This window comes from Pocillopora damicornis, chromosome 9 (assembly GCF_964200805.1).
Source record: "Pocillopora damicornis chromosome 9, jaPocDami1.2, whole genome shotgun sequence".
Taxonomy (NCBI): Eukaryota; Metazoa; Cnidaria; class Anthozoa; order Scleractinia; family Pocilloporidae; genus Pocillopora; species Pocillopora damicornis.
The window spans coordinates 3,439,670-3,455,552 of record NC_142678.1 but is presented as its reverse complement, the minus strand read 5'-3'; the positions used below and the strand labels follow the sequence as shown (position 1 = coordinate 3,455,552).

Genomic DNA, 15,883 nt, shown 5'->3' with positions numbered 1-15,883 from the left:
TTCGTGATCAATGTCCAGTTGATGTGCAATTCTGTGGGCATAGCCCTAACCTCCAGTAGGTGGCTGTTAGTAGTCATTTGGCAAGGTGCCCGTGTGAGTCAGAGCATTGTTACATAGTCAACCACACCAGAGTGATGAGAGGCTGAAACGCGCTGACCGTTTTCTACTCCACCCAAACGGGTACGCTGGGCCCAAACAGCCTGACTGGGGGGGGGGGGGGGGGTAGGGGTAAGACCTCAGAAAAACTGTTTACTAGGCTGCTCTATTTTTGAGTTTTAACCAAAAGGGGAACTCCCTTAGACACCTTCTGGATCAGGACATCTCCCTCTCTAATTTCCTATAGATGAGGAAAAAAATTAAAAAGGAAACGAACATATGCAAAGCATATTTAGGGAAATACACTAATCCAACCGCTTTTATCTCAGGAAACCTTATAAATTAAGAGTGGAAAAATCCTCACCTATTCCTAATTTGAATCACCTCGTGAAATTCTGCTCCTTCATGGTATAGAAGAAACAGGATACGTCACAGTAGAACATGGCATTATCAACCTATTGCTTTTACTTGTCTCCTTGTTCTTTTAGGTTTTTTTTCTTGTTTTTCTCTACTTTTCTACGTCATCAGTGTCTTCTACACCAAGTAAGAGCCTGATCTATATTCTCCATAACGTTCACCATTCATTCCCTAAGGTGCTGACAAGGAGAATTTGTTTTACAATCAAAAGCTTGTTTAGTTGGTGATCATCTCCTTTACTCTTGGATAAGGGGCGATTCTTTTAACCTTTTTACGCTCTAGAGTGACCAGCTTCTAATTTCTCCTTACAATATCACCCTTGAATCAAACATTAAGGTTACGAGAATCAAGGAAATGATCACCAACTGATGAAGCTGTTGGTTTTTTAACAAATACTCCTTGACAGCGCTTCAGGAAATGTATAGAGAACAGTATGGAGAATATGCATACTGATGTTAGGGGGTAAAGGGTTAAGGAGAAATTAGATGCCAATCGGTCTTCGGGGTTAAAGATATTTAATCTTGTAGTTGAAGCTGCCTGCCCAAAACATAACAATTTGGTTTTCAATGTTTATAAAATGCATTACATAGGTTCGCATATCCCCTGTCATGGACCAACATATTTAGTGATCCAAACAATCTAATTTAAAGTTACATGGGAGCCTCTTTATTCCAGAAATATGTTCCACAAAGTCGGAAGTGTTTTCCCTCCATCATTTCCATCTCCAACACTGGGGAGGAATATTAACAGATACGTAAAAAGCAGGGCGCGGCTCTTTCAGTGTTGCCAATTTTTACTTGAGCTAAAATTTTTAAGGCTGTGCTGTTGCTACATCATGTGAAACGAGGTTAAATGTTTGCAGCAAAGTGACTACATATACGTACCAGCAAGCTGGAATGGCCGCGAGAAAAAAATATATGCAAAAGTGATTGTTCACTCGAGATCTCAAGGTTGCAATATCGATATCATGCTGAGCCCAAGGCTGGTAAAGTGTTGCTTATTTCACTTTTCGGCTAGACCAGCTCAAGTAATCACCTTGTCATTCCACTATCCCTTAAGTGTGGAAATTTGCTTAAATTAATAGGTGTTCTATATTTTCCTTGTGTACTTTGGTCTCGTCACGCAACGTTTCGTGACGATACCAAGCAAGCCCGTTCCAGACTCCCACAATAATATTTCTGATATTGCTCATCTGCAAGATGAGCTTATCTTGATAAGTTCCTGTGGTTTACCGTTGTTTTTGGCTGAAGAGCGAAAGATCCGTTCTCGTCAATGAGGTCAGTTTACGAAGAATTGCATGCACTATGTCAAGTTGACCGTATTTTCACCGTCATTTTCATCAGTTGGTGATCATTTTCACCGGAACCGTCTAGTTCCGCATACCGTATAAACCGCTTTCGGCGTTGATCTCCGGTAGCCTAGCTAAGCTTGGGTCATGCACGGGTACATCTGGTCAGTACCACTTTTCCGCGACAATGTTTTTGTTTGATAAAGATATTGCATTTGGAGAACATGAAATTTCTGGTAGTTCACTGAAAAAAAAGTCTGAAAAAAGGAATGGTTGAACTCGCTGCAGTCGTGTGTTAAAGAGCGTCCATTGTTCAGGGTGGTTCATGGCCTTAATTTTACTTCCTCCATTTTTTATTAAAATGGGAAAAAGCAGAAGAACGAGCATCTGCCATAGTTCTTTGAATTGAATTGCAAAACCACACTGGAGACCAAGAAATGCTCAATTGAAGCGGGATCAGAAACGTTTTTAAATTCAAATAGCGGACAATTTTTAGTGTAGAGAGTGCTATAGGAAATTACGTTTCAGTTACATCCACCTAGAATTGACGTAACTGTTTTTTTTTCTCCTACTGAAGAATACTTCGTCATTTCCGATGGATTTGGCTCTTGCGTCCTCGACGCAGTTTCGGGAAAAGTGATTTTTCAATCGGAGAGCATGGATGTACATAATATTGAGTTTATCAGTAACGAGGACTACATTGTAGGCTTGGATGATTCAAAAGGCTTTTTTCTTCGATTACACAACGTTATATCTGGTGATCTCCGTAATGAAATTGTAGAGGAAAGAGAAGTTCTAAGTTTTGCAGTTTGTCCTTGTAAGCGCTTGGTCGCAATTGTCCCTGAAAACTCCGAGGACCAGTTTGAAATCATTCAAGTGAAGCTGCCAGGCGATAAAGAAAGACGAACATCAAAAGGTCAGTTGAAACAAGTTTATTTGAAGACAGAAGAAGAATAATGTGGATAATAATATAGTGTTAATAGTATTAATAATAGTAATGATAGAGATAATGTTAATAATGATGCGATAATAATAATAACAATAATGTTGATGGACATTTAATAATAATGATAACAGTAGTTATACGGACAGTTATGATGATAATTATAAATATGACGATTCCAATGATAAATAATGGTAATAGGACAGAGTGGAGTGGAGTCCAATTCGGTTTGTACTCATACGAGAGATTAACAAAATCCGACGACCGCGAAGCAGGAGTCCGATTTGTCAATCACGAGTGTGATTACAGGCTTCAGTGGACGACACGAAGTCCTGTTATCAATTAATCATGGCTGTTAAAATTTCCAAGAACAACAAACACATCGAGGACAAATATCTCCGGTAGAGACATTTTCTAAAGTAAAAAATTCGTCAAGTTCGGGAATTCCATAATTTTTTTTGGTAGAAGTGGTTGTTGTAGTTATTGTTGTGATCAATTGTGTGATTGGTGGATTTGGCGGAAAGGAATAAGTAGATTGGCCGTTTCAACTATCCGATTACAGGTGTCCGACTACAGCCAACTGTCCGATTACACCGTCTGGTTCCAATTGTACAAAATGATTAGTGAAAAATAAAGCTGCTTATGCACCAATCACATTTGAGGACATTGTAACGATTATGATTATGATAGTAATAGTGACAAATAATTATTGGGATGATACTTATAACAATAGCGATAATAGTCAAAATAATAATGATGATGACAAAATAAATTCCTCTAGAAACGCCTGTTCCACAAATGTGAAATGACCATCATTAGATCCATGATTTAACTCGTCTTGGTCATAATCCAATCTAAAAAAAAGGCCAATTTTTTTCAAATTCTCTATTACTTAATATAAGATGTTGCCTTTGACTTGACTTCTGTTGTTTAATTTTTTAGCTCAGGTTGAATCTACCAAAATAAGACTTCTACAGAGATTTACAGTTTTGTCGCTGAATGGGAAAGACGTTGTCAAAAAGGCTGTATTCCGCTGATTCTTTTGCCTTCGTGTGGTTACGACCTCTGAACAGGAGAGAGTGCTGATCGAGGTTGGAGCGAGTACAAGTGATTTTAGTGACAACGTCGTTTAAGGATTTAAATTATACTTTTCTTAAAAGGGCTATAGATAAGTTTGTTACTGTTCAAGTTGCCAAAATATTTTTTCAGAGACTTCATAAGCATTGTTTATTATTCCTAGTGTAAACTTAAGACGAACATTTAACGTTCTATTTTATTGCTCTTCTGGTGTTTAATCACCCTGCTACAAGCTAACAAATTGTTTTATGGGAAGCGGAGTGTGGTAAGCGTTTCATTTAGAGACGATTTGCGACTTGTTTAACACGTGAGATTGATTTCTCGATAAAAATGAAAAAGGTATTAACGAATTCTTCGTTGAGGCTCAGAAAGGGCTTAACATTATTTTCTGCCAAATTACTTGTATAGTTGAAGACTGTTAGAGACGAAGAGAGAAATAGCTTCTGGTATCACCTGTAATTCTCTCGTTTTTTTCCAATGAAAGCTAAATTTATGTCCATTTTATGTTTACATAGCTTATACCGCCTTGGTTGAAGATGGAACCAGAATGACTGCGAAGCAATCGTTTCTCCAACATTATTTTCCGGAAAAAAAGATATTCAGTGTGCTGATTTTTGCATACAAATTAGTTTCCGTATGTTTTTGAAATTTGGAGACATTACTTTATTTTTGAAAATACTTCTTCTATCGGGAAGGTGGGCCTGTAGTCACTCAAAGTGAAGTAGTTTTACAATAAAATTAAAACTGAGAAGGATTCAATGTCCAGTTGATGTGAAATTCTATGGGAATAGTCCTAACCTCCAGTAGGTGGCTGTTAGTAGTCATTTGGTAAGGTGGCCGAGTGAGTCAGGGCATCGTTGCCAAGTCAGCTGCACCAAGGTTGTGAGAGGCTGAAACGTGCTGACCCTTTTCTACAATTGTAAACGAGAGGAAAAATTGAGGGACGGAAAATGCGGAAAAAGGAAGTTAAATTGAACAAAAATTCGCAAATAAACTAGTCAAACCTTTTGTCTCATAAATTAAGAGTAGAAAAAACCTCACCCGTTCTTATTTGAATCTTCTCGTGAAATTTTGCTCCTTCATGGTATAGAAGACACACACGACACACAATAGAACATCGTATTATTAACCTTTTGCTTACACTGGTCTCCATGTTAACGTTCTTTTGGTTACTTTGTTTGTTTGTTTGTTCTCCGCTGTTCTACGTCATCAGTATCTTTTACATCAAGTAACAGCTTGAAAGTTAAGGGCGTCACCACACAGTCTTTAACTTGGGGAACTGACAGGAGGACACCCTAACATCAGAATCTATATTCTCCATAATGTTCACTATTTATTTCCGGAGGTACTGACACGCAGAATATGTCTAACAATCAAGAGCATCTCTAGTTAGTGATCATTTCCTTTATTCTTGATTCCGGGGGTGATTTTTTTAACCCTACAGACCCTAAGGATGACCAGTTTCTAATTTCTCCTCACAATATCTCTGCTGAATCAAACATAAAGGTTACGAGAATCAAGGAAATAATCACGAACTTATGATGCTTTTGATTTTTTTTTTTAACAAATTCTCCTTGTCAGTGCTTCAGGAAATGTATAGAGAACAATATGGACAAAATGCATCCTGATGCTGGGGTGTAAAGGGTTGAGGAGAAATTAGATGCCAACGGTCTTCGGGGTTAAAGATATTTAACCTTATAGTTTAAAGCTGCTTTTTAGGTGTTGCCAGATTCACCATAGCTACATTTTTTTAAGGCTGGGCTGTTGCTACTTTATGTGAAATGAAAGTAAAATTTTTGCAGGAAAGTGACTACATATACGTACTAGTAGCTGGACTGACCGAGACTTGAGATTAAAAGATTAATTGCTTGTTCACTGAGATCTCAACGTTGCAATACCGGAATCTCGCTGAGCCCAAGGCTGGTAGATTGTTGTTTATATCACTTTTCAGCTAGCCCAGCTCAAGTAATCTCCTTGTCATTCAACAATCCCTTAAGTGTGGAAAGTTGCTTAAATTGATAGTTGTTCTATATTTCCCTTGTCTCCTTTGGTCTCGTCACGCAACGTTTCGTGACGATACCAAACAAATCCGTTCCAGACTCCCACGGGTTTCTGATACTACCCATCTGCAAGATTCGCTTATCTTTTTAAGTTCCTGTGGTTTAGCGTTGTTTTCGGCGGAAGAGCGAAGGATCCGTTTTCGTCAGTGAGGTTAGTGTACGAAGAATTACGTGTGCTCTGTTCAGTTGTATGAATGTAACCGTATTTTCAACTGTTTATTTGCACATACCGTATAAACCGCTTTCGGCGTTGATGACTCCGGTAGCGTAGTTAAGCTTGGGTCATGCACTGGTACATCTGTTCAGTTCTCTTTTTCCGCGAAAGTGTTTTTGTTTGATAGAGAGATTGCGTCAGGAGACCACGAGAATTCTTCGTATTTATCTGAAAAAAAAGTCTTAAAAGGATTATCTGAACTCGCTGCAGTCGTGTGTTTATGTGCGTCCTCTGTACGGGGTGGTTCATTTAGTTAAAGTAGGAAAAAGCAGAAGAACTAGCATCTGTCATAGTTTCTTTGAAGTGACTTGCAAAACCACACTGGAGACAAGAATTGCTCGATTGAAGCAGGATCAGTAATTTTTTTAAATTCAAGTTGCGCACAATTTTTGTTTTCCAAACGCAACAACATTTACTCCCAAGCGAATCCCTACTAGTAAATATATTCAAGCAATAACAACATGAGACAGATGTTCTTGAATATTATTTCCAGCTACATACACCTGCCAGCTTTTTCGTCCTCTCTCATTCGTGGCAGCTCAATTTCTCAGACTGATTTTTCAGTTTTCTATTGATAATGTTGAATAAAACAATTACTTTTGGCTAGAGTGGAGAGGCTACAAAGAGCAATATTAGAGTTGAGTATATACCACACAAGTGAAGAGTGCTTTTCACATTCACTGATCGGCTATTTAAGAAGTGAATAGCAAGTACCATTCACCTCCAAGAGTGTCATTTCCGACCATTTTTGGGTATGACTGCTATGACTGCTTAATTTTGGTCAACCTCTTATAAGACAGGTTCCACAGAGAACCTATAGTATTAGAAAGGAAACTAAAAAACTTCACTTCATATGCTATAAAAAATATTCACAACTTGGTGATCCAAAACTCCCTCAAAAATTGTAGGTTCAACTGAATTTCTTAATAGTAATGCCAAACTTAGAAAATCTTAACCCTTTCACTCCTGTGGTCTCATCAGTTAAATCCTCTTTACTGTCTGCTATATAATAATTTTGATGATATCGCGTAGGCCTCACGGACTCTTCACTTTTAGACCCTTATTGCAGAAGTTGCAATTGAAGATGTTAGGGCCGAATGTACATTACACCCCGACAACATCTACCAAAGGCCAGAACTGTGGGACTTGATGGTGTGGCATATTTTCAGATGGTGTTGCAGTACCCGTAGATGCCAAAAATGGAACGTAAAATTTCTTAATTAGACATGATCTTACAGAAAGGTAAATCGGTACAACTAAATGAATATTCAAATAGGCTTACGCACCTTCGAAAAACTCGAATGATCACCTGGTAGTGAATTAACTGACTTTACAGCCTGTACCATAAGCGTCAGTGGGAGGCTTCAGTACTTTAATAATGAGAATACACGCCATCGACCATAAAGATGCGCATAAATCATGAGGAACGGCGTAATCTCCCTCAAACAACTGGTATCTGTCTTTTGCCAAAAACGGCAACGAACTAAAGAAAGAGTTGTTTCGCAAACTTAAAAGAGAAACAACCCATCCGTATGGGGAAATTTCCATATCTCCAAAAATGACTCCTTGTTGTGCGGCTTACGCATTCGAAACGAACGACAGCAAAATGAATTACCCTGGTTAAGTACCTCACACTAAAGATACACTTTGGCGAAATGGTGATTCGCTCGCATGGGAAACTTTTACCCATTTTGCTTAAATACCCCGTCAAAATATTTTTTTTCGGACATAACTGGGGTGGAAAAAAATCCTTGGACGACCATGAAGACTGACGAACGGCTTCACCTCGAGACGTCAGCTTTAGAAAATAGTCTTAGAAACGGTAACCAAGTAGTTACATTATCAACTCAGTTGATAAAATCAAACTTTCTTATTAAACCCCTCCCCCCCCCCCCCCACCCCACCCCAGCACCACAGTTTCTTAAAGAACTTGCTCGTTTTATTTGAAAAAGCAAACAATCAAATACATCCCCACACACACACACACACACACACAAAACAAATGAACACAAAACTAGACAAAAACCCTTCGGACCGTAAAAATGGGGTAGGCAAGCTCGGTCCAAAGTCTCTTTCTGACAACAAAAATCCAGTAAAATGAAGGAAGATGGTTCGAACTCCTAAAGAGCGACCCGTAACTCAGTTGGAAAAGTGTATACCAACGGAAGAGTTAGATGATACTTAAGACGTTTGTGACGTGCGTTATATTTTGATGAACTAAATGCCAATTATTTAATCGACAAAGCTTCGTAAAGCGTTGAGAAAGAGGACAACTGAGTGTAATGTGAAATTAGCGAGGATGTTGCGATTTATTAACTCAAGCCATGTAACGGCTTCGAGCTCCTTGAGAGGACCGGCAATAAGAGGCAACATTGCCCATTGTTGAAATGAAGAATCAAACTGAATCATTCGACGTTTGTTAAGAGATCTTAAAGTATGTTGCGTTTCGATAACCTTAATGGAAATTGTTGTATCGACCACAGATTCGCAAAGCATTGCAAAAAAGAGGACAAATGAGAACAGCATGACATTATCGATGTATAATTATCATCTGACTCAAACCCTGTACGCTTCGAGCTGTTTGAAGACGATTATTAACCTGGAGGCAACATTGCCGACTTGTGAAATATAGAAATAGACTGAATCATTTCGATCAGCTAAATGCAAACCATTTTATTGACCACAGACCCGAAAGACGACAACCGGATTGTAATGTGACATTACTAATGATGTAATGATTCACTAACTCAAACACTGTAAGCTTTGAGCTGTTTGAAGGCAATCCTCTACTCAGAAGCAAAGAGGCACACTATCAAAATGAAGATTAAAAAGGATTCTTTAGACAGTTGTAAAGATATCTTGAAAATGTTGAAATTTCGCTGAGCAGATTTTTTTCGTGACCACAGAAAATGCGTTGCGAAAGTGGACAACTAACTGTTATATGACTGTCATGGTCACGCTTCACTAACTCCGCCTGAGTAAACTTCGAGGGCAATTGAGAACAACATGATATTATCGATGTATAATTTTTAACTAACTCAAACTCGGCACGCTTCGAGCTGTTTGAAGACGGTCATCAACCCAAAAGGCAACATCTTGTACTGATAAAACAAAGAATTAAACTGAGTCCTTTGAAGTTTGTTCAGACGTGTTGAAGAAGATGGCTTTTCAGTCAACTTAATGCAACCTATTTTATCGACCACATATTCGAAAGAGGACGATCGAGTATAATGTGACATAAGTTATAATATAACGAGTCACCGACTCAAACGCTGTAAGCTTCAAGCTGTTCGAAGACGATCAGCGACTCGGAAGCAAAGTTTCATACTGATAACATAAACAGTAACAAGGATTCTTTAGACGGTTGTTAAGATATCTTGAAAATGTTGACATTTCGCTGAGCCTAGTACGCATTGTATCAGCGACTACATGCAGACACGAAAGGTATGAAAAGCATTGCGAAAGAGGACAGCTGAGTGTTGTATTATTTAGGCGCTAAGAAGTAGATGACATTTTCAAGGATGAACGAAATGCGAATCAACAGAAAGTTGCCAGCTAAACATTAGCAACAACTTGAATTATACTACATCGAGTTCTCGATTTAATAGGTCTCATTTTCCTAGAAGTTTTTAAAAAGCTTACTACTCAAGAAAGGAATACGCTTTCATTTGCACTAATCTAAAATTAAAAACTCAAGAAGGCACGGTGGGCTCGATTAACTACGGATATCCTGTTGCATGACAAAAGGTGCTGTACTAGGCTCGTGTAATACTATGTTGAAATAAACTTCATGGTGTTTGGCTGATCAATATTCTTCGTGGTAGTTTGTGGCTCGCGTAGCCACGAAATTAGCTACTGGTTTGGCCAATCAGCTAGCGGTTTAGGAAAACAATACAGCTGTGGTCACAATAGGAATTCCCGTGAAATAAATCGCGTTCGATCGATAACTCCTCCAAGATCGTACTCTAGTGCGTTGGCTAACGAGCCATGTTCTCTTCTGTCAAATCAATTTCGTTGAATGCGTTCTAAGTATTTCAAACCAAGGCTTGATCTGTTGGGAATGAACTTTTACACAACACAGAGACAAACAGCATTTATTTGTCTATTCCCCGCCAAAATTACATTATGGCGCGAAATGAGTAAATTCCGAGTTGAGACATCGTATGCGAGATGGAAGCAAAAACTATATTCGTAACAATGTAATTTCTTCTTAGAATTTGGAAAAGTTGAATTTCTCAGCATGGAAACTGAATGGAGAAAGGCAAATTTCGCGATTTAAAAGACGTTCAAGTCCGGTAAGTTACTTTCATTGGATTGTTATAACACATAAGATAATTTTTATTATGATAGCATTTGTATGTGGAATTTGTTAAACAGATTTGATTAATTCTCCTCGTAAATACAGTAGTAATTAGTTGGGTTAAATTCAGTAGCATGATTTGCTTCAACTTAGCATACATTCAGTGCAAAAATCCAAAATTGTAACGCAATCGTTGCCTGTAGCAAAATAGGGCGGAAAAGTAAGATGATAAGTTTCTCGTGCGTCTACAGGTCAAGTCCTTGCTTGCCTTCTAATAAGTGTTACGGTGTCACGATTACTGTAATGTCTTTATCACATTCTTGACAGGAAAGCTTGTCAAATCTTCTTGCTTTTAAGAACGTTTACGAGCATAAAAAGGTTGCGATATTTTTTTCTTTTTTATCACGCGGACACGATTATTTGCACGTTCACCGGAAATGAATTCACAGTCTTTACAAAGGATAATGGTCATTTGATCGCTATCTTAGTATTCGGGCGCTGATAAAGAGCGCGGCAAAACCGTGGTGGCAATTTCTGTCAACGATTTCTGTCAACGATTTCTGTCAACGATTTCTGTGGAACTGTAAGCAATCGGTTGCGTTTCCATTGCTGTGTTAACCACAGACTATTCGATATATTTCTAAGGTGAAATACACTAAATGTAACTGATTTTTTTAACCGCAAAATTACAACAGTGACAAAACTTTACAAAAAGCTTCTACGCGTCTAGCGCTAATAAAAATAATACAACCTCGAAGAAGAATAATTTAGTACAGATAGCATCCAATTTAGGATGAAACATTACTGCTCTTAAAGCAGAAATGCCCCATCTATTGTTGTCTGTTCATTTGTTGTTGACAGAAATAAAACAGGCAAACCTTAATTTAGAAATGACCTGACCTATATTCTTCCATGTTGTAACGATATCGATGTTTATCGTTCTATTTACTTCCGGTCCGCATTTACGTCATAACTACCATGGCAACAAAACTTTAGAGACCATGCTTTCCGGTTTTGTAGAGTCGTCGGACATCGATTAAATAGACTTGTGTTACTTCACCTGTGTGTGTCTTGTTCTTCCTATAAACAACGCCACATGGTGTCAGGAGTGGGATCTTGACAGGTCGACCATATACAAACTGCTCAAAACGTTCTACTCCGAAAAGTATTGCAAGCATCTCTTTCTCTATCTGGGCATAGTTCACTTGTTTCTGTCATGGAACGAGATACATAAGCCACGGGCTGGCCTCCTTGCATTAGACATGCACCAAGTCCTCGGTCTGATGCATCACACTGCAATTCCACGTCGTCTTTGGGGTTAAAATACTTGAGGACAGGGGCAGCTGAGAGTATCTCCTTAACTCGCTTGAAACTACAACCTTGTACTTGCTCATCCCAACGGAACTGGTTCCCTTCTTTCAAAAGGTCTCTCATTGGGGATGTAACTTCTGACAGGTTAGGAGCAAACTTCTGGAGGTAATTTACCATGCTGAGAAGTCTCTTGAGATCTTGTTTGCTTGTCGGGGTTGGCATCTCTTTGATACCTTGTACCTTGTCTGGGTCAGGCTTAAGACCATCTTGACATATAACATGTCCCATAAACTTCACTTCTTTGCGACGGAGCTTAAGCTTCTCTTTGTTTAACTTAATGCCAGTAGCGCGGCAGTGTTCTAACAATGCTGTCAGCTTTGCATCATGGTCAGAAAGTGCTTCAGCTTCTGTTTCTCCGACACCAAAAACAAGGATATCATCAAATATTGGCTTAATTCCATCAAGACCTTCCAGGGCGTATTCCAATCTCCTCTGAAACTCTTCCGGAGCGGGTGATATGCCGAAGGGCATCCGCGTCCAGCGGAACCTTCCCCAGGGGGTACCAAATGTGGTCAGAAGACTGCTTTCATCGTCTAGCTGCACATGCCAAAACCCGTTCTTTGCGTCGACGACACTGAAGACTTTAGCATTTGTAAGGAGTGGTAGTAGATCGTCGATCACTGGAAGGGGAAAATGATTTCTCCTGAGTGCTTTATTCAGAGGTTTTGGGTCAATACATAACCTTATCTTTCCATTGCTCTTCTTAATGACCACCATTGAGGAAATCCAATCTGTTGGAACATCTACTGGTTGCAAGATGCCTATCTTAACTAAGCGTTCTAGTTCCTGTTTTAAAGGCTCTTTTACTGCAAAGGGGACTTTCCTCACTGGCAGTGCCACAGGGGTTACAGACTTATCAATCTCGAGGTGAAGCTTTCCTTTGAGCTTTCCTTCTCCTGAGAAGACATCTCCGAATTTGCTCACGAGATCCGGCTGTGTGGGAATCTCATTCGAGAGAGACATGATGTTATCGGTGTTAATCACTATGAGGCCAAACTGCTGCACCGATTCAGCACCAAGGAGTGCTGTGTGACCTGTTGGAACGACGGTGTATTCCGTGAGGAAACACTGTCCATTCTTGGGGTTGAAGGTCTCGACCTTAGTACATCCTAGAGGTTTCAGCTCTGATTTGTTGAACATGACAAGGGTAGTTTGAGTAGGCTGAAGGCGTTCCATTCGCGGATCGTTAAATACCTGCTGATAAATATCTGCTGGGAGGATATTGACTGTTGCTCCACAGTCTAACTGGAATTTCACTGTTTCATCCCTCAAGCGCATGTTAGCATAAATCTTCTTAGGACTGTTTTTTGCATAAAGGACGCTCACAGATTCTACACTGAATAAGTAATCATCAGAATCTTCGTCATTAAACTCCTGAACTTCTTGTTCTACATTGTGAACTGACTTCTTAGTTTGCTTTTTGTTAGCTTTCTGACTTCTGCAAGCCACTGAGAAGTGGTTCATTCGACCACAGTTATCACACTTGTGCTGCCATGCTGGACAGAGTTCCTTTTTTAAAGGATGGGTTCTGTGGCAGAACTTACATCTAACTGGTTCTGTTACTTTGTTGGGGACGGGGCGTTGGACTTTACTGAGATTTCGTACTTTATTATGGCGAAAACCTATCTTCGATTTTGGGTGGCCTGTGGCAACGGCGCTAACCTCCTCCGCATGGGACATCTCCTTAAGTTGTTTGGATGTGGTTTCACTCGCACGGCAAATATCAATACACTTGTTAAGAGTTAGTTTGTTCTCAGCTAGCAGCTTTTTTCGGGTGGCGTTATCTCTAATTCCTACCACAACTCTGTCTCTAATCATTCGCTCTTGCATGATGCCAAAATTGCACGTTTTAGCTAACGAACGTAAAGCTGTAAGGAAAACATCAAATGACTCACCGACCTCCTGTACTCTCTGATTGAACAGATAGGCTTCGTATATTTCATTCGTCTCACCGATGAAAAAGGCGTCTAGAAGCTCTATCACTTTGTCGATGTCGGTTTTCTCCTCTTCATTTCCGAAGGGCAAACCATCGTAAATCTCCAGGATATCTGGGCCAATACATGTCAACAATGTGGCTGTTCGAAGATTACTGCTTTGCGTACTGAGCCGTGAGGCGATCTCGTAGTTTGTCCAAAGCCGCTTAAATTTCTTCCAATTCACAGCTAAGTTCCCCTTGAAGTCTAGTTTCGACGGTAAAGGAATAGAGGACTGGATAAATTGAGGAGTTGCTGGCTGCGTGCTTGTTGAAGCTACGCTCGACGAGCCTGATTCGGTCATCTGGAGCTAGATTCACTGAGTTTGGCTTGAAAATGCACTCAAGTATTTCAGCGACGATTCTGTAGGAAGAATCCCAAATCACTGACACCATGTGCAAAAGTATTGCAAGCATCTCACGTCGCAAAGAAGTGAAGTTTATGGGACATGTTATATGTCAAGATGGTCTTAAGCCAGACCCAGACAAGGTACAAGGTATCAAAGAGATGCCAACCCCGACAAGCAAACAAGATCTCAAGAGACTTCTCGGCATGGTAAATTACCTCCAGAAGTTTGCTCCTAACCTGTCAGAAGTTACATCCCCAATGAGAGACCTTTTGAAAGAAGGGAACCAGTTCCGTTGGGATGAGCAAGTACAAGGTTGTAGTTTCAAGCGAGTTAAGGAGATACTCTCAGCTGCCCCTGTCCTCAAGTATTTTAACCCCAAAGACGACGTGGAATTGCAGTGTGATGCATCAGACCGAGGACTTGGTGCATGTCTAATGCAAGGAGGCCAGCCCGTGGCTTATGTATCTCGTTCCATGACAGAAACAGAAGTGAACTATGCCCAGATAGAGAAAGAGATGCTTGCAATACTTTTCGGAGTAGAACGTTTTGAGCAGTTTGTATATGGTCGACCTGTCAAGATCCAAACTGACCACAAACCCTTGGAGAGCATCTTCCGTAAAAGTCTACTCAGTGCGCCTAAACGTCTCCAGCGAATGTTGCTAAGATTGCAGAAGTTTGACCTTCAAGTGTCTTACAAAAAAGGGACTGAAATGTATCTGGCAGATACACTGAGCAGAGCATACAGAGTGCGCAAGAGCACAAAAGAAGATGTAGCAGAAGATGTTATGTACATAGAGGACATGAGAGGAGACACTGAAAGAGAGCTAGAGCACATCAATATGATACAATACTTGCCAGTATCGGAACCAACGCTGATTGCCATTCAGCAAGCAACAGAATCCGATCCTACCCTGAGAGAGCTGAAGAGAACAATCAGGCAAGGTTGGCCAGCTACCAAAGCTGGGGTATCAGCAAACATCAGTGGTTACTTTACATTTCGGGACGAACTGTCTTTACAGAATGGACTGGTGTTCAAAGGTGAAAGACTAGTTATCCCTATGAGCGTGAAAGCTGACATGTTGGCTAAGATCCACCGGAGCCACATCGGCATCCAAGGCTGTCTCAGAAGAGCAAGAGAAGTAGTTTTTTGGCCTGGGATGAACAAAGATGTCGAAGATTATGTAGCAAAGTGTGCCGTCTGCAACAGCCAGCCTGTCGAGCAAGGAAAAGAGCCAATGATTTGTCACGAACTGCCTAGTAGACCCTGGGAGAAAATCGCAGTTGATCTTTTTGATCTGAACGGTGTAGATTTCATGGTGACCGTTGACTACTATTCAAGCTTCTTTGAAGTCGACAGAATGACAAGCAAGACAGCAGACGAAGTTGTGAAGAAGTTGAAAGCCCATCTTGCCCGCCATGGAATTCCCGACCAGCTTGTATCGGATAATGGACAGCCCTTTTCTTCCGCAAAGTTCCAACAGTTCGCAGACACTTATGGTTTTGAACATATAACAAGCTCTCCAACATATCCTCAGTCCAACGGCAAAGTCGAGAACACGGTGAAGACAGCAAAACATCTGCTAGAGAAAGCCGTCAAGTCCGAACAAGACCCATATCTTGCCCTGCTGGACTGGAGAAATACTCCCACAGAAACACTCAACTCGTCACCTGTTCAGCGATTATTCGGTAGAAGAACAAAGACTCCACTCCCAACCTCAAACCAATTGCTCAAGCCGAAGCTACCAGAGGAGGTTGATCAGAAGTTGAAGCTACAAAAGGCTAAACAATCCCTGTA

The 15,883-nt window shown here is 40.2% G+C and overlaps 2 protein-coding genes across 2 annotated transcripts in view; one reads left to right on the top strand and one right to left on the bottom strand.

Moving 5' to 3' along the window:
• The first annotated feature begins 9,509 nt into the window (after positions 1 to 9,509).
• The window catches only part of LOC113684249 (general transcription and DNA repair factor IIH helicase/translocase subunit XPB), a 167,137-nt gene continuing 160,763 nt past the window's right edge, over positions 9,510 to 15,883 (top strand). The window contains exons 1-2 of the mRNA XM_089183525.1: positions 9,510 to 9,539; positions 10,310 to 10,390. Coding sequence (XP_089039651.1) covers positions 9,525 to 9,539; positions 10,310 to 10,390 — 96 coding nt within the window. The 5' untranslated portion in view covers positions 9,510 to 9,524. The remainder of the gene's footprint in view (positions 9,540 to 10,309; positions 10,391 to 15,883) is intronic.
• Positions 11,539 to 14,131, bottom strand: LOC149039645 (uncharacterized). Its single transcript, XM_089183063.1, has one exon. It carries the CDS (start codon positions 14,041 to 14,043, stop codon positions 11,539 to 11,541), a length of 2,505 nt encoding a protein of 834 aa, XP_089039189.1. The 5' UTR covers positions 14,044 to 14,131.

Coding starts and splice junctions, on each gene's coding strand:
- LOC149039645 (XM_089183063.1), bottom strand. CDS start 14,043: ATGACCGAATCAGGCTCGTCGAGCGTAGCTTCAACAAGCACGCAGCCA.